The sequence below is a fragment of the Spinacia oleracea genome, chromosome 4 (genome assembly GCF_020520425.1).
Source record: "Spinacia oleracea cultivar Varoflay chromosome 4, BTI_SOV_V1, whole genome shotgun sequence".
NCBI classification, from domain to species: domain Eukaryota; kingdom Viridiplantae; phylum Streptophyta; class Magnoliopsida; order Caryophyllales; family Amaranthaceae; genus Spinacia; species Spinacia oleracea.
Genome location: NC_079490.1, coordinates 24639438 through 24665386, shown reverse-complemented (window position 1 = coordinate 24665386; position 25949 = coordinate 24639438). Strand labels below are relative to the sequence as shown.

At 39.5% G+C, this 25949-nt stretch overlaps 2 protein-coding genes and 1 long non-coding RNA gene across 4 annotated transcripts; all 3 read right to left on the bottom strand.

The window, feature by feature from the left end:
- Positions 1 to 4457: 4457 nt before the first annotated feature.
- LOC110789626 (uncharacterized) lies at positions 4458 to 5954 on the bottom strand. Its single transcript, XM_021994324.2, has one exon. The coding sequence runs from the start codon at positions 5952 to 5954 to the stop codon at positions 4458 to 4460; it is 1497 nt and encodes a 498-aa protein (XP_021850016.2).
- A 6-nt stretch (positions 5955 to 5960) lies between these two features.
- LOC130471400 (uncharacterized) lies at positions 5961 to 6557 on the bottom strand. The gene has a single exon (XM_056841485.1). It carries the CDS (start codon positions 6555 to 6557, stop codon positions 5961 to 5963), a length of 597 nt encoding a protein of 198 aa, XP_056697463.1.
- A 15060-nt stretch (positions 6558 to 21617) lies between these two features.
- LOC110789637 (uncharacterized) lies at positions 21618 to 23882 on the bottom strand. 2 transcript variants are annotated; one of them, XR_008919493.1, is made up of 5 exons: positions 23568 to 23882; positions 23372 to 23453; positions 22938 to 23028; positions 22794 to 22859; positions 21618 to 22295 (listed from the first exon to the last, which is right to left on the bottom strand). It is a non-coding gene; the product is annotated as an uncharacterized lncRNA (long non-coding RNA). The 2 variants fall into 2 exon arrangements; XR_008919492.1 differs by lacking the exon at positions 23568 to 23882 and having other exon boundaries at positions 23372 to 23561.
- Positions 23883 to 25949: the final 2067 nt, after the last annotated feature.

Here is a 25949-nt window from a genome sequence, read left to right as displayed (position 1 = left end):
ACAACTAAAACTTTTTGCAAAGAAAAAGCAATAAAGTCTCATAAAGTCTAAAGTTTTTATTTCCGAGCCCAAGTTTCGGGACGAAACTTCTTTTAAGGAGGGTAGACTGTAATACCTCGTATTTTTCTGTATTTATAAATATATGTTATTATATTTATAAAGTATTTTTATGATTTTTAGAATCTGAACCGCATTTAAATATTATTTAAATGTATTTTTAATTAATTAGAATATTTATTATTTTAATGAATTACAAAATGAATTTATTATTTCAAGTTGGGAATTTAATTGGGTTTCAAAAGTAAAACGATTTTAAATGAATCTAGCCCAATTTAATTCCAAGTTCAAGTCCAAACAAATTAAAGCAAGCCCATCTTATGTTTTATGAAGCCCGTAAGGGAATCCCAAAGCCTAGCCCATCTTTGAGTTTCCTAAACCTATAAATATAGGTGTTCACCCTCAAAAATCCCTCACTATTATTCATTAAACCTAAAAGTAAAACCCTAACCCTAAATTCCTCTTTCTTTCGTTGAACTTATGTTTGGCCGTTTTTCACCTACTTCCGTTCTTTTTCAGAAAATTGTTTCTTCTTCAAAGTTGTAGATATCGAAAAGTTCTTGAACTATTCCCTGAGAATCGATTGATTCCGAGTTATAGATTAGAAATTATGAGCGTTCTAAAATCCTGATGCAGTCATTTTTCTCTCCTTGTCCGTCGCCCCTCACCGAGCACTCAGCACAAGCGCTGCTGCTCGTTGCTGCACCCCGTGCCTTCGAGCACCATTCCTAGAACTCCCTTGCTGCCCTGCCTCGTGCCCTCGTCCACGTAACCACCCGCACACCTCACACTCTCTTGCTCTCCCTCTTGCCCTCACACACACAGCGTTGCGCCTAGCGTGCTGTTGCGTGTTGCTATTGTTGTTTGTCGCTGGGGTTGCTGTGTGTGGCTCGTCGCCCAGTGACACACACATACACTCGTATTTTCTTTCTCTCGCTCGTGCACACGCGATCCCTTGGTTGCCCCTGCTTGTTCTGTCGCGGCACCGCACACAACACACGCATACCAACATGTGTTGTGTGTATTGTTCTTGTTCCGATTAATCTATTTTCGCCCAATCACATTCAATTCGTGATTGTACCGTGATATAAGTCGGATTGGTATAATTCTCTTCTTCCTTGCCTATTCCATTTCAATTCCGTATTTTAAATTTAAATTATTATTGGTTTTGATTAATTAAAATGCTGGGAACGGTTGTGAACACCGTGTTTTAATGTTTCGTATTTGATTTGATGAGATTGATTTTTAATTCAAAAGAATTACAATTTTCAGATTTAATGACTTATTAAAGTGCCAATTTTTAAGGTCGAAACATGGTTTTATTAATAATTTATTTGTAGGATTTTAATTCCGAGTGTTCAATAGATTGATTCACATAATTTAACAACGATTTAAATAATGGGAATCAACTTAAATTTTCAGATTGTTTATAAGCTTTAAAGAGTTGATTTTAATGATTTTAAAGCTAAAAAGTCAATGTTTTTATGCTAGGACTTGAGTTGACTATTTGAGAATCTTAAATAGTTGCTGGAAATTTAGTAAACATGGATAATAATTAAGTTTCTCCATTGTGTTTATGGGAGTTGATTTCTAGTAAGTTGTGATTCGCATAGTGGCCCCCGTACTTAGGTATTTCAGGTACGTACAAGTCTAGGGCGACCACATTATTTGTCAAGGGACATTACGTGATTATTTATTGATGTGAATCATATTACGTGAACTTGGTGAATTCATATTTGATTTGGTGGACAATCATGTGAATTATTATTATTATTGGAATTATTGATTTGTTGATTAAACAAGCATGTTGGGACTATTGTGAGTATGGATTTCATTGTCAATCATGTTGTTCAATATTTATGCATGTATGGTTGTTTCACATGCATGGGATGATGGATTATTTATTGTTATGCTATTGTACGGGATGTCTATCATACTTTTGAGCCCATTTATTCGTACCTCGTTGCACTATGTATTTTACCACATGTGAAGGGTTCACTCACGTAAGCCACCGCACATGTAGGGTTCAGTTGGGAATTTTTTATATGAAATGAATTAGGATTTGTCGTGCTAGGGCACAACCCTCATGTTAACAGGCATAATGTGGAATCTCACCTTTTGTGAGAAGGAACTTGGTAGTAAATTCACTACGTCTTGATTTATTGATCACAAGTCTTAAAGGATTAAAATGAGATTGTTTTGGTTGTCGTTTATTAAATGTATGTATGTATTTATGTATGTATGTATGTTTGTTGAGTCTCGATTTCGCCTTTAATAAAATATTAATAAACGTAAAGTGCAACTGGAACAAGCTTCAAAACTCTTGGAACGTATATACCTTGAGTATGAACAATGGGGGGACACTTGCCGCAAAGCTTGATCTCCTACTAATGATACAAGAAGTTGTTTCATTTAAATTATGCGCTGGAATTCCGTCGGTATGGCCCGACACTCGGTATGGTCCGATATTCATATTATTTATTATGGTGTTTGGCGGGCTCCCAACACCCTTCCTTATGGAATATTCTTTTGGCCCGTTCGAAACTTATTCTAATTAAATTGTGAGTCAAGAGTCGAGTCAAGAGTCGAGTCTTGTATTCATGATTTGTTTGTTAATTATTAAATGGCTTCTGCATGTTGATTAGTACTTTAGCGAGTGATGCATGTTTATAGCTTTATTTCACTCTAGCCTTGTAAGTACTCAGTTGTTGCTGACTACGTGCTTTGTGTTTTTTGGTCATGGCCTTCGCCTTAATGACCCTATGATGATACATCATTTGCACTTGCATTGTTGGGGAGTAGATTAATTTAGCAGGTTGGTAGATCAAAGTTCGATCGAAATCATGTAGCTTGGGATGGTTGAGAGAGTTGCATTCTTTTGTGCTTTGAAACTATTTTAAATTATACCTTTATCATGTTTTGGGTTTGTTGGATTTTTGATACTTTGGGTTTTGGGCCGTTATGGTTCCAACTTGTAGGAGGCCTCAATAATTACTATTTACGTTGGTTTGAAAGTTAGTTAACATTAAATTCCGCTGCGTAATTCTGGTACTAGCCTTACCGTTATCACGGTGGCGGTAATGCTTGGGCGAACGATGATGCACCATTCTGGAAAATGACTTAGATTATTTTTCTAAGTATGGGAATGGGCTTCTGTTCTCCAAAGGGACTAATGAGCCCCATGCTTGGGCGAACGATGATGCGCCATTCTTGAAAATGACTTAGATATTTTTGCTAATTAAGTATGGAAATGGGCTGTTGTTCTCCAAAGGAGCTAATGAGCCCCATGCTTGGGCGAACGATGATGCACCATTCTGGAAAATGACTTGGATTATTTTGCTAAGTATGCATGGGAATGGGCTTCTATTCTCCAAAGGGACCAATGGGCCCCATGCTTGGGCGAACGATGATGCACCATTCTTGAAAATGACTTAGATATTTTGCTAAGTATGGGAATGGGTTGTTGTTCTCCAAAGGAGCTAACGAGCCCCATGCTTGGGCGAACGATGAAGCACCATTCTGGAAAATGACTTAGATTATTTTGCTAAGTATGGGAATGGGTTGTTGTTCTCCAAAGGAGCTAATGAGCCCCATGCTTGGGCGAACGATGAAGCACCATCTTGGAAAATGAATTAGATTATTTTGCTAAGTATGGGAATGGGCTTCTGTTCTCCAAAGGGACTAATGAGCCCCATGCTTAGGTGAATGACAATGCGCCATTCTTGAAAATGACTTAGATATTTTTGCTAAGTATGGGAATGAGCTGTTGTTCTCCAAAGGGACTAATGAGCCCCATGCTTGGGCGAACGATGATGCACCATTCTGGGAAATGACTCAGATTATTTTGCTAAGTATGGGAATGGGCTTCTGTTCTCCAAAGGGACTAATGAGCCCCATGCTCGGGCGAACGATGATGCACCATTCTTGAAAATGACTTAGATATTTTTTCTAAGTATAAGAGTGAGTTCATATGTTTGAACTTGGCTTGTCTTTTCCTTTTGATGTATGTTGAACTTGCTTGGCCAATGTTTGGCTTCTACTTTTCAACATTCTAAAAAGACAAAAAAATTCCTAAGTAATATCCGCCGAGCTCTTTACTATTGCCTTGAAACATTGAAAATTCGTTTACAATGATGGAATGTTATTTAGCCTATGGCGGGCTTACATGTATCTTACCCCCACTTTCATCATTGAAAACTATGGTTGTGAGCTATAAAGCTAAGTACTTTTGAGAAAGGGAGAAATGTTTAGGAGATTGAACATAAAACCTTCTAAGGTTGTCGGCGTTCCATGGACGAGGGAGGGGCTTGCCTTCAGGAGTTTCGAGTCCCTTCCAGCTTGGCTTTCTTGGCCAGTGGTTGGGGGGTACTTGTCCCTCTCTTGAGGCGATTAACATAGCATCACCTTCCCACTTGTTGATCCCCAAAGATTTTTCCTACGGTGCCATCTTCCAACTCAAACTGCATGAGAAATTGGTACACAGAGATTGCGACTTTTATTTTTTTTATTAGAGGCCAACCTAAGATGATGTTGTATGGTAAGGAGATATCAACGACAAGAAATTCTACTAGCAATCGCCTTCCTTTGTTCTTGGGATCCAGCCTGACGAGTAGCTTGATAGTGCCTTGGGGATGGACGGCTTGACCTCCGAACCCAATGAGTGGTTGGGAGATGGTTTTTAGATCATCTTTCGAATACTTGAGCCCTTCTAGACACTTTAGAGTAATGATGTCGGCGTATGATCCACTATCCACTAACACTCGCCCTACCGTTGAGTTAGCGACTTTCATCTCGATGACCAGGGGATCGTCATATGACTCTTGAATTGGGTGGCTAGTGTTCCCACCAAATGTCATCACCGGGGCTGTTTGAGAAGCCGATGCCACTTTTAGGACTTGATATTCAAGTGCCCATAAGCTACCCTTCGCCTTGCTCACAGACCCGCCTATTGCCAAGCCTCCGGCTATCACTCCAATGTAGTCTCCCGTATCATCACTAGGGGATTCCTTTTCTTTGGCTTTTGTTTTTGGGGGAGGATTCTTCCTAGAGTAATTATTCAGCTTGCCCTTGTCAGCCAAGTGATCCAGTGCCTTTTTCAGCTCCCTACAGTTCTTTGTGGTGTGCTCGCACTCGTGGTGAAACTCACACCAAAGTGACTTGTCTCGCTTTGCTTCGGGCGTACGAATTGCAGGTGGCTTAGGGAGGATGTCTTTTCCTTTGAGATCAAGGTAAATCTCCCGCCTATTGCGGTTGTACCTCGGATCCTCACCATGGTCATCAACCATAGCTAACTTTTCGAGGGAGGGCTGAGTTTTGTCGTGGCTGGCGTGTGGTCTTGGCTTTTGTTTTTGCCTTGTTCCACTCTCACCACCGCAATTGATCTTACAAATATCTATGGCTTGAATGTGCATTTGGGCCTTCTCCATTGCTTCATCGAGGTTGGACACCCCGGACTTGATCAACTCGAATTTGAAGTCATCTGGCTGAAGCCCCGCCAAGAGGGCTGCGAACTTGGTTTCGTCCTTGAGATTGTGTATCTTGAGGACTTCTTCATTGAACCTCTTGATATAGTTGCGTAGAGTCTCCGTCTCTCCCTGTCTGACCGCCGTCAAGTTAACACTTGTCTTTTGATGTCTTCGACCCGCAGCGAATTGGCTGGTGAACACCTTTTCAAGCTCACTGTAGCTCTTGATACTCCCCTTCGGCACGTGCTTGTTGAACCAGATAAGTGCAAGACCCTTCAAGGTGGTGGGAAAGTACCTACACCAAGTAGTTCCACATCCAGTCTGAACGTTCATTTGAGCCGCATAGGCGGCCATGTGCTCTTCTGGATCCGTAGTTCTATCGAAAGGATCGATGGTAGGGACCTTCACTTTGTCTCGGCGAGGGGTGTTCATTATCTCTTAAGAGAAGGGAGTGAGAGCCTCTTGTAATGATGAAGTGTGCCTGTGCCTATCATTTCTTGGTGGAGGGGAGCCCCATCTTTCTCTTGGGGAGGCATGCCTACCTCTACTCTCTGGGAGAGGCGAGTATGTTCGCTCACGGCGTGGATGGCTTCTTCCTATTCTTGAGGGTGAGCGATGCCTTGGGCGATGAGAAGGTGAATGAGCCCTTGGCTGTTGATCGGGGGGTGAAGCCTTTGTCCTGGGGGAATGTCCTCTACCCTGGCTAGGGGGTGAGTGACGTCTCCTTATAGGAGAAGGTGAGTGCCTCATGGGAGATGTCCTTCTAGAGCTGATTTCGACCGGTTCGACTTGCCTTGAAGGAGTGGGGTGGTCTCGTGCGGAGGCAGTAGTCTTAGCACTAGAGGGGGGTAGACCTCGGGTGATCCTATCATTCCTGATGGCTTCTCTGGCTTGATCGAGGCGCCTCCTGCGCAAGAGGTCTCGAGCATCAAGGTCTCCTCTGTGCAGCTGTCGCTCTTCAATTACCCGGCGTGTATCTTGACTGGCCCTTGGTTGGGGAGGGCGAGGTTGTGCCCCACCCCTGTCACCTAGCATCACTAGTAGAAAAAACGTCATTTGCAGCGCGCGTAAAAGCGGCTTTTTGCAGCGTTTTTGGTTGCTGCAATTGTGATGGTTGCAAATACTCCTTCTTTTTTTGCAGCGACCAAAAACGCTGCAAAAACCTAAATAATTACAACTCACATTGCTCAAAGCGCACTGCAAAATGTACTTTATTGCAGCCTTTACTACCTGCTGTGCGCTGCAAATACTACTTCTAAAGGGCTAAAAAATAACATTATTTACAACTTTGCCTACTAAGGCAGGCGCTGCAAATAATGCATATTTATTATTAAAAAAAATTGCAACTACAGCAAAGCTGCCATACGTTAAACAAATCAATAATAACTAGTTTTGATATACTTTTGTTTTTAAAAGTAACATTTAAAGGTTGCCACATTCAAAATAGAAGGCTCAACTTTATGACTAAAAATTGCTGGATTCGGTGCTGATAATTTCTCTCATCCTGTAATATATAATTCTTGCAACCTTGGGGAGCTTCTACATGAGGGCAGTTGGACCAGGTGATCTCTGGTGATAATAAATGAAACGAATACCTTCGAAAACTTGAGTTTTCAACATAAGAGGTTATTGAAAATCTTCCTATATGTAACTTCAGAGCCTGCAAGTTTACCAGAAAACACATTAGTCAAAAATATTGGTCCACACTCAAACACAGAATCATGCAAGTGCAGTCTATTATTACACCGATACAATTTTTTTGATAGAGTACCGAACATTGGATGATGGATACACTGAAGAAGGTCAGTGTCAAATTTTCATCAACACACAAAAGTTCTTCCTCTTGTGTTCATTTACATGATGTTCTGTACCAAAAACACAACCATGTCTATATATATAATGTATGCTCCCTTAAATGAAATATCAGGTAATTGACGCTCCCGATGGAAGGTATACCTCAGTGTTTTTGGTGTCAAAGATCATGCAATATCATTCTAACATGTTAAACATGTAGCAAAGCAATTAAATTACAAATTAATATACCCTTTTCATTGGAAATTTTTTCGACCAACATTATGTTCACTAATCTACTTTGATCCTACATATCTGTCGTATGGCAGATTGAAACATTCGTAACATTTTAGTATGGAGAGTAGGAGAAGTGTTTGTGATATTTTATTGGTAAAGTATATTAATTACAAACTTAAATTACTAAATAGGTCACTCTGAAAACTGAAGTTATGATGAAGAAGAAAATAAAGTAGTTCATTATATAATCAACATCAGTAGTTGGTGGAAGCTGTATTAATGATTAATCTAGCATTCTAGCATATGATAGACAAATGCATAATTTTGAGCAACTTCAGGGAGATGATTGCGAAAGCATATTTGTCAAATAGCAATACATGGTTTACACTTCACGCAATACTTAATTATCGTAATCAAGCAATATATCTTAAAGCTAAGATAAACAAAGATTGCATCTTAAGAAAGCATTTTGAAAAGACTGAATATAATACTATATGAACCAAATTATGGGTTAACAAAAGTGCAAAGTGTGAGGGGGTCGAAAAAGCGCGAGGCTAATGCGTGACCTTGTCCCTCGTGGGTGTGACGATTCTTTTTATTCAATCAAGTGTAATTGGATTTCCTGTGAGTATACACCCAATTGACTAGTAATATAGGAGTCGCCATTCAATTTTTAACGACAATGAGAAAAACTGACAAAACCAGGTTATCGTGACATAAAGGGAGTGCAATTATGTTTGACCACGACGGCCGTAGGTTCCCTTGTGATCCATGGTGTGGGGATCTCTCAATATACACCCGCAAGGTAGAGATTGAGGGTTCGGGGGACTGTAACTACCGAGAGGAGTAATTCGCTCGTCGATAACTCCAGAGGCAGGATATCCTTACTAGCTCAGCATAAATAATTGAAGGGACATGCGTTAACTATTAAACTAATCTGAATTGATTTTAGCAATATGCAACATATAATACTAATTCGATCGTGATTATCTGATTTAAATAACATTAAGGGACCTAGCATGATAATCCGATTTCCCAAAAATATTATATTTGTTAGGCGTGATAGAACAATCAAATTAGGTTAGTTTAACAGTTCATAAAAAGGGCGAGGAAAGCAGTTAAATCATCGAAAAGGGACACATCACGACGCACCCTTGAGAGGTGCGTCACGGTTCTCAGAAAACTAACCACTTTGACTTTGCTATTTCTCCTTTTTATTTAACGAATCTCAATTATGGGACAAGATACGTTCTGTTCGATTTATGGATCGATTGCAACAGAACGCGTGAACAGTTTCACAGCGAGAGGCTCAGGCTAAGGGGTTTAGAGTCAATACTCAGAATATATTATGTGTTGTTGTGTGTTCTTTCACGTCGAAACTAGGGGCCTATTTATAGGGAAGATTTCGTGGAAAGATAGAATTGCAGAGTTCTAATCCATAAAGAATTAGGAAAAATCACGTCCCAGGTAATTTCGGCGCCCAGCTCTGGGCGTCAAAGATTTCGGCGCCCAGGGCTGGGCGTTGAAAATAGAGATCCATGTAATTTCAGCGCCCAGGGCTGGGCGTCAAAGATTTCGGCGCCCAGCTCTGGGCGTTGAAAGTGATGTCTGGGCCGAATTCTTTGTCAGATTCGGATTCTTGAAATCCGTAGAGTTTGAGATCAATTCGAGTCTTTTAGCGCGTATCAATTTTGTGACGGAATGCGTCTGGGCCCGTTACGAACTCTAGGCTCGTTAGGATTTCAATTAATACGTAACTCTTATTTCCGAATCATATTAGGAATAGGATTCTCGCAGTTTTCTATCTCATTTAGGATTTATGTTGGAATGCAACACCTAATTCTGACAGGTTTCTATCTTTATTATTTGCCACTTTTAGAAGCTACCTTTTATGGCAGTTACTATTTTTAGCAGGTTTTCATAAATAGCCGGTTTCGGGTGAAATGAAATGGGGAATCGAGATTCGTTTATTTTATAGGAGATGCGTTGTCAAGTGGAGTTTTTATGCTTTCATCATCGAACCTTTCCCTTGCGGGAACGGGGACAAAAGTAGGTGTCTACAGTTAGCCCCCACTTTGACTGAGTCTTGGAGTAAGACGATGGTCAAAGTATTAGACGGAGTGCGTCACACAAGCCATGGTGTATGTGACCTGTTTTGCGAGGGTTTCACGAGCCCCCGAGTGATAACATTTGACTTAAGGGTCATCACTTGAAGTGTCGACATATCCCTCACGTGTCATTGGGATTGGTCAACTGATAGAATAGAAACTTCCTCACTTTGTCATTGGAAGGATCTAAAGATGCATAGAAACTCCCTCACTTTGTCATTGGGAGTAACTACAGATGTTTTCGAAATTAAAGCTGTAAAGTGTAATTGGGCCTGGCCAAGCCCAATCACGAGGTAAAACGTTTTTAAAGATTCTCATTTTCAGGGCTAGCTAAACGAGAAAACCCCCTTGTTTTTATAGGACGTAAAACGAAGGAAAATCCAACACATCGCTCTTTTTTGGAAAAACGAAAAACCAATCCTTTAATTTTTGGAAAAAGGGAAAACCAATCCTTTAATTTTCGGAAAAAGGGAAAACCGATCCTTTGATTTTCGGAAAAAGGGAAAACCGATCCTTTGATTTTCGGAAAAAGGGAAAACCGATCCTTTGATTTTCGGAAAAAGGGAAAACCGATCCTTTGATTTTCGGAAAAAGGGAAAACCGATAAAAGTTATCGCTGCAGCGACTAAGGACCTGCGCTGTTAGTGACGCAGACCCCGCCCGCTGAAGGTGGGCGAGCCTGTCCGCTGAGGGTGGACCCCCCGTCCGATAGAAGTGGACGAATCTGTTTTGATGTTTTTGAAAATAAGGACCTACACGGTTTGTGACGTAGACCCCGCCGGCTGAAGATGGTGAACCTGTCCGCTGAGGGTGGACGCCCCGTCCGATAGAAGTGGACGAATCTGTTTTGAAATTTTATTTTGTTTTTTTTTTTGAAAATAAGGACCTACGTGGTTTGCGCCGTAGACCCCGCCGGCTGAAGATGGCGAGCCTATTTTAATTTTGAAGACTTTATTTTTCGAAAACTGAGGACCTGCGCGGCTTAGAGACGCAGACCCCGCCCGCTGAGGGTGGGCGAGCCCATTTTGAATTTCTTATTTTGTCTATGTAGAAGGGCTTTTGTGATTACAACCTGTTGGTGGGTCGTAATATTTTTAGATGTGTCCTATAAGTGGGTCCACACTGTGTATATTTTTGTTTAACAATATATTTTTTGAGATATCCAAACATGACATGGTGCATGGCGCAGTCTGGGAATGTGATTTTGATTACGCGCTCCTTGTTGGAGTCCACTTTTGCGAGCCCCCAAGCGTTGGGGCTCGTCGGTTGTTTTTTGCGTCTTGTAATCATGTTTGGGGTCACGCTCGTATGTGCGAGCGACCTCCTATAGTAGTGTGCTATTTTAGTGAAGTCGTGGAGTGCGACTTTCAGTGAAGAAATTGGCAATTTTCAAGCCGAATGAATATGGCAAGGCCCAATAGAAGTTAGGGCCTTTTGAGTCTGGGTTCATTTTCGGCGCCCAGGCCTGGGCGTTGAAATAATTCACGCCCAGGTGGGGCGTTGAAAGTGTTATTTGGGCTGGTCTTTTGATGACACAGTTGGCCTCTTGTTCATTCGTTTATTTCACTTGGAAGTTCTATGTATTCTCTTTTCTTTTGTTTTTCCTTTATTTTAGAACGTGATGATTTTCTCGAGAAGCCGTAGCCGATTGGTGGACTACGGTGCTTGTTGCTTTGGGGCGATTATTTTAAGGAACTATTGCTCTTAAGGCGTACAGTTATTGCGATAGTCGGGCGAGTCTATATGGCCCGAGGAACATACCTTGAGGTGTAAGACTTTGATCGCTCTTTATATTTTTTGAACGTGTTCGTGAATGATGATATGTATGTGCGAACGAGCGTTCATAGAATGGCCGTTGTGTGCGGTCCATTAATCAGTTTCCTTGAATCAATTTTTTTTTTTTTGAGCAATGACTGATTTTGAATAGTTTGCTTAGAAGCTTGATAGGGGTCAGGCCCATTCATGAAGTGGGCTCAAGCATCGTGCCTTTTCGATCGTTCAAACATTTCCTTCGAGATTTTTTATTTTGCTATGGTCGTTTCGTAGCTTGGAGCCCCCAAGTATGCACATTGGGATGCTTCCTTTTGGCGTACGATTTTTTGTAGGTTCTTTTGAAAAAAGGTGCCCTGGGGTTCCGCTCGTGTAGGTGCGAGCCATCCCTTCCGTGGTAGGTAATGTTTTGCTACCTTTAATCCTTAATGTAGAAGTCGTGTGGCTTGCATTTTGAATTTGGGCGATAAGTAGTCTTTGCCTCTTTTACACATGCTCTTTAGTGCAACATGCCTTACTCTTTTTTCTTAGACTTGTACCGTGGATGGTTGAACTTATGGTGCGACGTAGGCTTGTGTGGCCTAACAGCGTGTCTTAGAACATTCCTCCAGGTGTTGGGATATCATTATTATTTTTTGCATTGGAGTACTTCATCATGCCTCGTTCAGGTGTTCGAACAAGTGTAGCATCTTCTGCGTGGGTTTGCACGGCTTATTACTTCGTTCGATGCGAGGATCCATAGGTGTTTCTTTCTTATTTTTATATCTGGGCAAAACATGGCTAGTAGAAAGATTCAGCGCCCAGGCTGGGGCGTTAAAGATATCGGCGCCCAGCTCTGGGCGTTGAAAATGATTTCTGGGCAGAACTTTAACAGTATTTTTTCTTTCGCTTTTTTTTTGGAACGATGTAGACTGTGTAACGAGCGCTTTATAGGGCGAGCGTTATGTGCAGTGGTTTGATCGGAGTTTTGGTGACTCGCGATTTTCAGTTACCCTTGTTAGTGGGGTGACTTTATATATTCTAAGTAGTGCTTAGAATTTGGGAGGGGTTGTAGCCATTCTAAGGTTCGTTTTACACGATTAAAGCTTAGGATTGTGCCCCTATGACGTATAGCATTAGCGTCGAGAATTTGCGATGAAATTGTCATTTCGAGCATTTTTAGAGTGTTTTTTCTCAAGCCTCCAACTGTAGCTACGGGATTGACTTGGGGCTATAATGCCTTGCATACGTCTTTATGCATTCATGGTGACATGGATCATGAATAGTTTGAACCAGACTCGTTTAGTGCGAGGTACGTTCGAGTAGTGACCTGCTACTTTTCTTGTAAATGTCGTATTATGCGACATCGCCATGGTCAAGGTAGTAACATGTGGAAGTGTGCCTTGACCAAAAGTTAGGTGCCTTTCTTTACCCATAACCATATTTAGAAATCTTTTTGACTCACTTGCAATATCGAGATAAACACATACTTGGCTTTAAACCAACGACATTTTATTATGTTCGAAGAAGTCTTTAAAAATCATTTGAAATTTTTTTAAAATCCGAGTCCTACTGTGTACAGTCTGAGGTGTCCTAAGTAAGTTGACTCATAGAAGGGTTTGTACAGGATTACATGAATGAAAATACTGTTACGATTTTCGGAATGCTGTCTAAGGATTTGTTGGAAGCCAGGGTGCAGGCGTCAAGATATACTTGTGCCCGTTTGGCATATGCTTTAGGCTTTTAGGGCCATCTTTTCTAGAATTGCGGGAATATAAACCGTTGTCAAATTGACTTAGATTTACTTGGTGTATGTCTGTACAAAAGGTCAAGGTATATTTAGTTCTTTCCCTAGCTCTTTCATTTCAATTTTTAGCCCCCAATTGCTATTATGTCTTCCCATTAAGGATGTTTTTAGATTTCGATTTTAGATGCCCGTGTCATATGTCTGAGTAGGGTGAGCCTTGGTTAAGTGCCAAGTCCTATTGACAATGTCTGTTTTGTTTTTCAAAGGGGATTCGCGAGCATTTGAGTTACCATGAACGGGTGCCCTGAGCTCGAAGGAACGATGGGGCGACACCGTAGAACAATCCTCTTTATTGCAAGCTTACTGCCCTTATTACTTGTTGGCGATTATGACTGTGTCTTAGTGGTGAAAGAAGGTCTTTAAGCGAACGACTATGTCTAGTGGTGAAAGAAAGTCTTTAAGTGAGTTAGTTCGCTTTAGGGAGGGTCAAGTCGAGTACTTTAGAGGTCATAGACGCTTGCGCTAGCCCCCATTCAATTGAGGCAAAGTGGTCTTTTGAGTCTTGGCTAAGTGCCTAGGAGTGTGAGTGCTCCTTCTGGCAAGGGTACGTACCCTTATTATTTTTCGATGTGTGCTCATTAATTTTGGCATCTTGATGACTTGGATTCTTCTTTTGACTTAAATCTTTCTTTCGACTTGGGTTGCAAGTAATTAAATTTCAATAAGGGACTCTATTTCTTATTCTTGTTATTTCTATAGGCTTTAATATTGGTTGCAAATTGGTTGGACCGAATCATGGATTGCCTACGTATCCGCCTTAAATAAATTTAATTTGGAATCAGGTCTTGCGTAGTTCTTATCCTAGAGAATGGTTTCTTAGAATGCCGAATTCGATAGGTATGTTCTGAGGTGGAAACATATTATTTGAAACGGTAGAATAAGTGAAGTTTATTATTATTTTAATCTACTGCTTTACCGTAAGCCAAAAATTTGTTTTATATATTTTTTGAGTACATGTATTTTTTGGTGGTACGTATATCTGAATACGTGCTGTACCCCTCCAAGTGTTCGTTATTTCTCCGTGCATGTGCGGATAAAATGACGAGCACTTCTGGACAAAATTTTCAGCAAGCAGAGAGATTCGGCGCCCAGGCTTGGGCGCTAAAGATTTCGGCGCCCAGCTCTGGGCGCTGAAAATGGTTTCTGGGCGGATATTTTTTTGGTGCGCTAAATGCTTCTTTATTTTTCTTTTTAGACTAACTTTAGAGGCGCTTTTGCAAAGTTTCTTTTTTATTATTCACATTTTATTATTTTTTTTGCACTTTTTATTTGTTTCCTTTTTTTTGTTTGTGACTCAAGACGGCTTGAAAGATGGGTTGAATGAGATAGGAGAATTTGTATAGGTGTTGGTCAAGCATGAGGATTATATCTGCTAGGGCTCACAATTTGCAACTTCGTGCTAGTGTCATGAGTTTAAATCAACCAAGGTCAATGAGTAGCATGGGGACGGCTCAAGGGTATATCAACAGGATGTATCCACACAAGTTATATGGTCATTATGCTAATGGTGATGTAAGAGACGGTTTTGGAAATAATGGGTATGACACACGTGTCAATGGCCGCGCGTGTTTTGCAGTCAACAAGTTCAAGAACAAGGGTCGAGGTAATGGTTTCTTGGGTTATGGCAATGAGAACATGGATGGGTTAAATGAGCTGCACAGGGACCCCAGAGTGAAGGCGTCTAAGAGCATAAGGATTGGAAAGGGTAGACATCGTAGAATTTTATGATTTGGATTGGTTGACTCAATTCTTTTCCTTCGTTTACTTGGGTAGATTTCGCACTTTGGGAGGTATGGGCTAAGTATTTCATGGCTCGCTCTCTTCGCTCTCCCTTTTTTCTTTCTATTTTTTCCTTTTTGCTTGGGATTTCTCCTCAACATAAGTTCTTCAAATCTTTTTATTTGGGCTAAAAGGTAGATGGTTATGGTCTTTGAGTCACGAGGCGAGACTGAATGAGCCTCGTTTGGTAGGCCTATAGTGGACCTTTAATTTTGTCTTACTTTGCAAGCGTATTTAGTCGTTTCTTAAAATGTGCAAATGGCGTAGATTTAAAATGTTGTTTTTACCTTATTGAAATTTAACGAAAGAATTACATCGAAAATAATATTATTTTTTTCAGATTCCGGTTTTACGGGATTTAATTGAAAGTTGTGATTTAGACTCAAACTTTCATTAATCTTTCTGATTATAACCCGTGTATGAATACAAGGAGGTGGCCTAGACTCAAAATAATGACGTGGCGTAAGCCTATAATACTTGACCAAGCGACTCTCAGACTTAGGCTAATTGGACCATAACTTTCGTTGGTTGACACTTTAGATTTTAACCCTTGGGTGTTCGTTTGTCATGCGCCATTTTGCTTAATGTTGGCAAGGTAGTTAATTGGGGAGATCGAATTTTTATTTTTGTAAGACTAGAATCATAGTGCGGCTTCTCTCTTAGTGTGTATTGCTTTACCCCAATGGTAGCCTTATGGTATGCCGATTTGGGTATTTTAATGGTTGGTCATGTTGCATTCGTGGAAAATCTTTTAGTCCGTACTTAGTAGTATTTCAAGGAGCGAGTGGCTCGAGAGGACTATGATAGTCGTGACCCAATGTGATTATAAGCCTTGAGGCCATTAATTTTTTGCTAATGGTATTGACACCTTAGGTTCACTTTGGGGGTTGTGCGACCATAGGGGAATGATTTCCAGAATGTGACTGTTTCCATTTTGCAAATACTTGAATTAAATAATATGTTCTTTTTATTGGTGAGAGAGAGTATTGAGGCCGTAGACTCTTAGCAAGGGATGACAATTACATATGGGTGCTTATTGATTTAAATGTTAGGAAGGGAGACTCAACATGGTTTAACCTTTTAAGTTGCACAACGTAACCAAGCATTAGGACCGATTCTATGGATAAGACCACTAAGACTTAGGATTTGGATTGTATTTTGGCATAGCCTAGTCTAGACTCGGATTTATTTGAACGTTTATTTTTTCTTGAAGACTTTATTCGAACATTATTTTTTGAATACTTTGCCCATGTGACATTCATAATTATTAGCATGTTCGGTTTTTAGTGCCGAGCATTGTCGTCGTAGGAGGCCTAACAACGACGCAAAGAGTTATTAATTTTTTACGAGTCGCTTTTGGAATCGAGTGCTTTTCTTACGCCCTCGTAGCAATTTTTTCGAAAAGTCCTTTTTTTTTGCTACGTATATATTTTTTTTATGCGCGGGCACCGAGGCTGTTGTGCCTGACCAAAAGGCCAAGCAGCAACTTCGGCGCCCAGAAGTGGGCGTGAGAAATTTTGGCGCCCAGCCAGGGGCGCTGAAAATGCGTCCCTGACTGGTACTCGTTTTCAGTTTTCGTCTACTTTTGTTTTTGCGACTTTAATTTTGCGTGCTTGCCTTATAACGTCCTTTACGCGTTGTGCAGCGTTTGTGGGATTCGTTACGGCCATCCCGAGCGTCGCTTATTTTGTGGCGATCATTCGGGTTTGCGGAACACGTGTTTCGGTATAACTCTTTGGCAAATTAGTCTATGAATGTTTGGGCAATTTTTAAGGTCATTGGTTTTCTAGGATAGTTTGTCACACACAATCACATATTTCGCTACACATAACTACATTACAAACATGGATTTGAAAATTAAATATGCCACGTAGTTTATGATAGGCTTCTATGGGTAGTTTATTTGCGCCTGGCTTGGTACCGCTTCTATCGTAGATCCAACACATGCCCCGGTCGAGGTAGTGTCTTCAACAGACGAATTTCGCTCAAGAGGCCAACTCGCAAGTGCAAGCCAAGGGGGCAGGCAGACGAGAGGGACCTAATGGGCGAGCGATTGGGTTCGGGATAGGTGTACTACCTGCACAAGTACCGAGGGGGAAACATGCGCGGCGTATGCACCCCCCTATTGGCGAAAAAAGGTATCCTTAGTCCCAACTCCCGAGGGAGCCGAGATTCGTTATGATGTTCTGCCCGTTCCCATTAATATGTTGATTTTCAGGTCGTCCCAACTTGATGGGGAAATAAACGTGGGGTAGGATCGTTTCACCCTTCGGCTATTTTGATTACCTACAAGCACGAGTATTTCCTTCACTATCCCCAGTGGAGTTGCCACTGTGAGGGGGTCGAAAAAGCGCGAGGCTGATGCGTGACCTTGTCCCTCGTGGGTGTGACGATTATTTTTATTCAATCAAGTGTAATTGGATTTCCTGTGAGTATACACCCAATTGACTAGTAATATAGGAGTCGCCATTCAGTTTTTAACGACAATGAGAAAAACTGACAAAACCCGGTTATCGTGACATAAAGGGAGTGCAATTATGTTTGACCACGACGGCCGTAGGTTCCCTTGTGATCCCTGGTGTGGGGATCTCTCAATATACACCCGCAAGGTAGAGATTGAGGGTTCGGGGGACTGTAACTACCGAGAGGAGTAATTCGCTCGTCGATAACTCCAGAGGCAGGATATCCTTACTAGCTCAGCATAAATAATTGAAGGGACATGCGTTAACTATTAAACTAATCTGAATTGATTTTAGCAATATGCAACATATAATACTAATTCGATCGTGATTATCTGATTTTAAATAACATTAAGGGACCTAGCATGATAATCCGATTTCCCAAAAATATTATATTTGTTAGGCGTGATAGAACAATCAAATTAGGTTAGTTTAACAGTTCATAAAAAGGGCGAGGAAAGCAGTTAAATCATCGAAAAGGGACACATCACGACGCACCCTTGAGAGGTGCGTCACGGTTCTCAGAAAACTAACCACTTTGACTTTGCAATTTCTCCTTTTTATTTAACGAATCTCAATTATGGGACAGGATACGTTCTGTTCGATTTATGGATCGATTGCGACAGAACGCGTGAACAGTTTCGCAGCGAGAGGCTCAGGCTAAGGGGTTTAGAGTCAATACTCAGAATATATTATGTGTTGTTGTGTGTTCTTTCACGTCGAAACTAGGGGCCTATTTATAGGGAAGAGTTCGTGGAAAGATAGAATTGCAGAGTTCTAATCCATAAAGAATTAGGAAAAATCACGTCCCAGGTAATTTCGGCGCCCAGCTCTAGGCTTCAAAGATTTCGGCGCCCAGGGCTGGGCGTTGAAAATAGAGATCCATGTAATTTCAGCGCCCAGGGCTGGGCGTCAAAGATTTCGGCGCCCAGCTCTGGGCGTTGAAAGTGATGTCTGGGCCGAATTCTTTGTCAGATTCGGATTCCTGAAATCCGTAGAGTTTGAGATTAATTCGAGTCTTTTAGCGCGTATCAATTTTGTGATGGAATGCGTCTGGGCCCGTTACGAACTCTAGGCTCGTTAGGATTTCAATTAATACGTAACTCTTATTTCCGAATCATATTAGGAATAGGATTCTCGCAGTTTTCTATCTCATTTAGGATTTATGTTGGAATGCGACACCTAATTCTGACAAGTTTCTATCTTTATGATTTGCCACTTTTAGAAGCTACCTTTTATGGCAGTTACTATTTTTAGCAGGTTTCCATAAATAGCCGGTTTCGGGTGAAATGAAATGGGGAATCGAGATTTGTTTATTTTATAGGAGATGCGTTGTCAAGTGGAGTTTTTATGCTTTCATCATCAAACCTTTCCCTTGCGGGAACGGGGACAAAAGTAGGTGTCTACACAAAGCAGGACCTCTAATAATAAGTTTGATAAAGGTATACCTACATATTTAACATGTTAGAAAGATTCCCTTTCTATCCAAACTCAAGCTCTTCAAAAAAGTCATTGTCTTTGGGTAATCAAATTGGTTCCACTATCCAAAATTGGCTAATTACAAGCAGAATTTCCATAGAAATACAATAGCTTGGTTCAATGAACCAAATTCAACATGCAATGTTCAAAACTTCCTAGAAACTAACAATTGAATTAAAAGTCACAATTTAACAACAAAACCAAAAGAAGGGTCCAACAATTGTGAAAAGTGAGACAACTTATACCTTAAAGCAATGGGAAAACACCATAGAATACGCCATATTTCCAATACGAGGAGCAGAAATGCAATATGATTAACACATATTGTCCGTAATTAGCAGTAAATTTGTTTGAATTACCCAGGTAGTAAGCAACTAGTAAGCAACTGTAAACATATCTGTACATGTATTATTAGATCGATCGATCACACATGTAAATTGTATTTGCATTTCTTTTCATATTTTGATATAAATGTACGTGTGCAACACTATCTTTGGGAAATTAAAATTGCACGATAAAACGGTCATTATATCTCACATAAAGTCTTAGCTATGATTTTCACAACAACTGGCAACTATGCATGAAAGATTGTTCCTAGTGCATATTACAAAAGTTTAATATGTCTTGCCTAATACGGAGTACATCAAGAAACGGAAAAGGAAATGTGAAGAAGGTTTTCCATGTATTGTATGGTAGAAAAACAACTCAACAAATGATTCATCTTTAGAAAGTATTGTATAAATTGCTCAAATTAAAGTATCTTAATATTTGAATAAGTGATACTAACTTCAGAGTATATGTACTATATACTAAAATAAGAATAATGGTGTAATCTTTAACTATAATAAAAGAAGTGGTAAAAAAAATGGTTGTTAATATGAGAAGAACCAATTACAGATCTTAAAGGTCTACAGATTTTTCACTAGCACATGCTAACCAGGTACGGAGTATAAATTTCCCAAATTTTCTACATATTCAAGAACCCAGCTTGCTACCGGCGCTACAACAGCGACACCCAGAATATGATTCATTAAAAAACACAGAAGACATCCACAGAAAACATTTTACACCATGATTGGAGGCTTCACATATCAGTCAGGAGAGGTGTATGACTAACTATATAGGACAATCCTTTTCGTTAGTTATATAAGACATTCAAACTTGCGCTACCGAAGCAACTATTTCAGATGAAACAATTTCTAACAACAGATAAACTAAATTCATTATTACTTGACAATGTAAGTTCCGCAATTAGTTAAATTGAAAATGAGCAATCAGAAATAAGGGTTTTGTGGCTGATAAACCCTAAGACAGAATAGGGGATTTTTTTTTTATGTATCAATGACGAGAAGTAAAACAATCAAATCATTCAATCAATCATTCAATCAATCAATTTACATGATAAAATTAACAGAGATAGAAACTCCATTAAAGAATTACCTTCCAACTACGACGAAGGCTCTTCTTGGCATTAGCCTTGCGAGTAGAAGTTAGCTTGATTCGCTTCCAAAGAAGACCGCCAGAATCGTGCTTTTTCCCAATCTCCATCATTCGTGTTCCCCATAAAGCTCCTAATCCCAGATCGTTGGAGACTGTTCCTGCATCCAGAATCAAAAGATTGAAAATGCGTTCACCATAAGCCACAAGTAAAGAAAATAGACAAGGAGAGATTCTATTCATCTTGCCTCAATAGAGTCATCCTCCTGTTCTCTTGGTCCAGCATCATTTTGAGAGAAAGTCCTTCCATATTCTCCTTGAGAGATCCATGTATTCATAGCAGCAGATGCAGGCCCTGCAGCAACCCAAAAATCTTGTTGCCCTGCATTCTGCACGCCTCCTTGATGCACTGCAGTTCTAAGGGATTCCACAAATTATGCATAGTCAATTTTAGACTGAACTACAAAGGTATGCATCAACATACTCACTTACAGTATGATTCAGGAATATTATGACTTTAGAAAAACAAGAGGAAGAATGAAAAGCATGAGAAAACAAAAGAATGAGTGAACTACCATCCACACACTCATTAACTGAACCACAGCTAAGTTAAAGACCGCATGAACCTGACTTTGCAAGTTCTATGAATCCCAAGCACTATTATAGCAGTATGATAAACTTATTAAAAATTCGTATCAAAATTCCTGCATTATCATCAAAGACATATGTCCAAGATTAATAATGATACGTTAAAAGCACCTGGCCCTTTGAGGTAAAAAGAACTCAGATACACATTACTCACCAAGGAGAAAAATCAACATTTGAATACATAAATACATTACTAAGTTTAAGCAACTTATAGCATCTCAGAAGTCAGAACTGCTTCTTTCTATTAAGATCATGTAGCATATATTCATGAAAAAAAGGATAACCAAAGGGAAAAAAGGATGCTCTCCATACAACATGAAACTGAACTTTAATGAAACGAATTCAATAATACAGTAATAACTGTTTTCGTTTTAGACATAAGCAAAGAAAAAGGCTTGGAATCCATTAAAAATGATTTTATCTCATACAAACTTTTTCTAAAAGACTGCACCAGAATATATCTCAGGTGCAAGCTAATCACTGATTAGAGGAGTTCTCAGTGACAATCCAGTAGCTGACTGGAATCTGTTTAGATCCCAGCCTTTGTGTTCACACTCGATTAGATGAGATCCAACTTCAAACTGAAAACAGCAGGCTAATTATAAAAGTAATAAGAATACACAACACAAGATCTCAGACAAAATTATCCACGGAGGTAACAAGAAAAGGGAAATCTTCTACATAGAAGCATAACCATAAGCTATTTAATGCCTCATTTTCAACATAATTGCTGCTGTCGCAGCAATACACAGATAGGATAAATACACAGATAGGCGGACCAAAACCGGATCGAAAGGGAAAAAAGGAGAAGAAAAACCCCCTGCAGTTCCCCCTGTATTTACATAATTCACATTTTTAAGCAGAATTCAGCACACCCAACAAAAAAAATGGCATTTTTATCTTTCCCATGAACACGTACATGAATCTCAGAATCACAGATTCACATCCAAGATAACCTGGAAGAGCTACATGACTTACAGTATTGGATGCAATGTCCCACTCCAGTATCATCTATCTGAATATGCTTCAAATTTAGAAATCCTATTACTTTCACTTGTTAGAATTACTGAGAACTCCTAAGCAAATTCCATGGTCATATTCCCTACTTTAACTTAGCTTTCATCAAAGTAAAAAACTATTTTAGATGTCCCTCAACCCCTCTGCCAGTTTTGCTAATAGAAAGGAAATTTTTTGAAATCACTGGTGTAATAATGCTGAATTGAAGCTGCCTAATATTATTCACCGATTAGTTTACTATCACACACATGCATACAAACATCTGCACACGCACACACAAACAATAGGTATTCAGACTTCAGCCAATAAGTTCCAACATGAATCTAACCATTGATTGAATATTTCATTGATGTCAACCCGTTGAAACGTATTCAAAACCTTAACCCAAACCATCTATTTTCAAGTTCAGTTTCGGTAGAATGGTCATAACATGTCAACCTTTGTCACATACAGAACAAACTTAGAAACAGGGGAGGGGGGAAGTATACGTGGAAAATGGAATCTTGGTTTACAAAGTAACATAATACAAGCTCACAATAGGAAAGACTTTATGGTAAGTGGCTACTGCATTTTATCCAGTAAAAATATCTCCTATCACTACTTTCGCAACACTTCAATGCAGTTTCCTGCCTTTCCTTGCTGAACCAATTCCCACAACGAGTGAAATTTCAAAGATACAGTAATGCTAAAAGAAACAGAACTAGCTTCATGAAAAAGAATTATGAACCATAAAATTCATTTGTGTGGCAAAGAAGCATACCTTTGCAATTTTTACAAGTTGGTCATGATTGTCATGACCATAAAAGAATGGCTCTTTCTGGAATATCTATAAAAAATGGAGTCGTACTGAGTAATTCTGGTCTAAGATACAGTTTAGAAATGAAATATGAGTACTACTACTCACCATTCCAGCAAACATACAACCAAGGCTCCACATGTCCAAGGAATAGTCATAGTCTTGTAAATCAACAAGAAGTTCTGGCCCCTTGAAGTATCTACCAACAAGTTATGAGACATCAAAATAACTGAAATTCAAGATTCACCAAAATCAAGCATCAACTAGGAACAAAGATATAATGCGAGATTCACCAAAGAACTTTGGATTTGAAACCCTCGAGATACCACAAATAGTACAACAATATCAGTCAATTACAACCTACAATCCCAAATATAGTTAATCTAATTAGCTAGATCTAATAGGAAAACCATCAGCAAATTCCATAATTATAATTGAAAAAACCTCTGAAATAATCAACATGCTGAATAAATCAACTAATCAATCAGCCAATCAACGAAACAACAATTAATTGGAAATAAAATATTCTCAAAATTACACACCTTTAGGCATCCCCATCTCGTGGTTGAATTTCCCCTGGATTTAACGAAGCACACCAGCTTCATCTACAAGTTCATCCATCCTCTTCCGGGTAATTAACAAGAATTTATTTCAATTTTATTCAAAACAAAAATAATAAATTAGAGGAAAAACGATATGAAAAGGGATAAGGTGTAGGAGAGAGAAAGAGAAACAAACCTGAGATTTAGGATCCTTGATAGCAACCGCATCGGAAGCATCGGCATTTGGAAACTCGACATGGTAGAGAGCGGCAAGTTCTTCTTCTCCGTAGTTTTCGTTCTCCTTCGTCTGAGATTTTTGTGTAAAATCAAAAAAATCGAGTAGAGTAAAATTGAAAAACAAAAATCATCAAACAAAGTAGACGAATGAAATTTGATTCTAGACGATGCAGGAGAGTATGAGAGTTAGATCTAAGCTCAGAGAGGAGAGAGAAAGAGGGGCAGTAAGGGATGCGGGAGATTGAGGGAATAAGGTTTAGATCTGAAGCATTATTCGTAGCAAATCCCCCGTAAACTGCACTTAGATAATTACTTTTAATTTTAATAACAAAAAGTCGCAGCGTTTGATGATAAAAAAAAGTTGCGAATACCTCATTTATTCATTGACCCGCGTTGACCATAGGATATTGCACTGAGTTCAATTAGTGAAAGCTGCGAATGAGGAGTTGCGAATGAGGTTTTTTCTACTAGTGCATGTTCATCACACTTCGAGGTCGTGCCCTGTGGATGGTATGAGATGATGTGCTCACCCTTGAGCTGGTAGGGTGGTTTGGCTGTTTCCTTGAAGGTCCCTCTCCCATTCCTTGGAGGCTGTGGATAGCCTCATTGACTTGAGCAACCAAATGCTCCAGATCCTTTCTGGTGACCAAGTTCTCAGGGTGACCTTTGACATGGGGCTGTTGGTTCTCATGGTCTTGATCACCATCGTGATCATCCCCGTTCCGCGGAGTAGGCATCAAAACGTAATTGGGATGGAACTCTGATCGATGAGAGGAGGAGTGTTGCCTGGTTCGTCGAGTGTTAACCATGGCTTGTAGTTGACTTCCCCACAGACGGCGCCAACTGTTTCTGCGAAGAAATTACTAAGTATGAAAATAGGGGAAGCCTCGTCAACCTGGCTGTTATTTTCCTCCAATCGGCTGTCGTTTTCCTACAAAAGGGAGCAAACGTAAACTGGCTCGGGGGGGTTCCCGAGAAAACCCTCTCCGACGCTCAAGTCAGTCCTTGTTCGAGAGAGAAAGTAGTCAGAGAATGAGTTTGGGAATTATTACATACCTGAATAATGATTAGGTGAGACATATTTATAGTAATGCATGATGGCATTATTAGTAAATATGGGCAAGTGTAGGGGTGTGAAATCTTGGGCCTGTAGGAGGCTGAGATATGGGCCCCTAAGTTCTGATCTGAGCCCATCAAGAGGTTTGTGTTCGAGGGTATTTGTAGTAATTTCCCCTAGAAGGGTATTTTGGTAATTTGCGTAAAAAGATGGGTTCCACAGGGGGGCCCGAACAAGTGATATACGGAGTACATGTTTGAATTTAATATTTTTTTTTCTAGAAGTATCACGAATGTAAATGTGAAATTTTGTAAATTTAAACTAAATTTTTTCTCCTACCTTCAAACTAAATTGTTTCTCCTACCTTCAATTTCTGCTGCATGTTGAGTTCAATATAAATACCATGAAAAATACTTGTATGGAATCTGATTTGTATTCATTAATACTTTTGGAAATAAAGTTGAAAATAAAGGAGTTTAAGAGGAGATCGTGAGATGAAGATGATCAGAGTAAGTTTGAGGATCATATGAAAAATGTTGGGTATTTTGATGGTGGGTTTTTGAGGAGATTGAAAAAAATGGAAGAAGGTGGATTTTTTTGGGGTGGTGGAAATGATGTACGGGGTAAGAAGTTTGGAGAAGGTTACGGAGCAATTGATGAGCAGTTGGGCGGTGGAAATGGTATACAGAGTAATTGAAGGATTTTTCTTTATTTTGTGATTTGTTTTTTAATTGTTTTTTATTTTTATTTTGTGGGTGTATGGGTTGTACACTTAACACTTATACTCCTATATCTTCATTTTATAATTTTTGTGATTTGTATATGGGTTGTACACTTGTACTCCTATACACTTCTTTATTTTATGATTTATTTTGTAAGAAATATGAGTTCAATTTTGTAATGTTTTGTTTTTTGGGTGTTTTGCCATGAATTAGTAATGAGTTTAATTACTTATGTTCGTCTAAAGCTATACAAAGTACATTTTTTTTATAAGGATCATTATACATTTGTAATTTAAAACAACTCACTACTATTTACATTATAATTAAAAAAAATATTGTAAAAGAAAATAATGTTAACAATGTCCATAAGTGTCATTTTACATAAAAAAAATAGTGAAAAACTTTTAAAAAACCTCTAAGTGTTACCAAACACACTTATATAAACAGCTAGTCAAATCCGCAGTCAAATCTGCTTAAAAAAAAAAAAAAAAGGTAATCAGCTAACTGCTATTGTGAACCGTAAACCGCTAAACCCTAACCTCAGATTGAGCCATTATAATTG

What these genes read in the sequence shown, in the direction of transcription:
- LOC130471400 (XM_056841485.1), bottom strand. Translation starts at nt 6,557, where the DNA reads ATGCTAGGTGACAGGGGTGGGGCACAACCTCGCCCTCCCCAACCAAGG.
- LOC110789626 (XM_021994324.2), bottom strand. Translation starts at nt 5,954, where the DNA reads ATGAACACCCCTCGCCGAGACAAAGTGAAGGTCCCTACCATCGATCCT.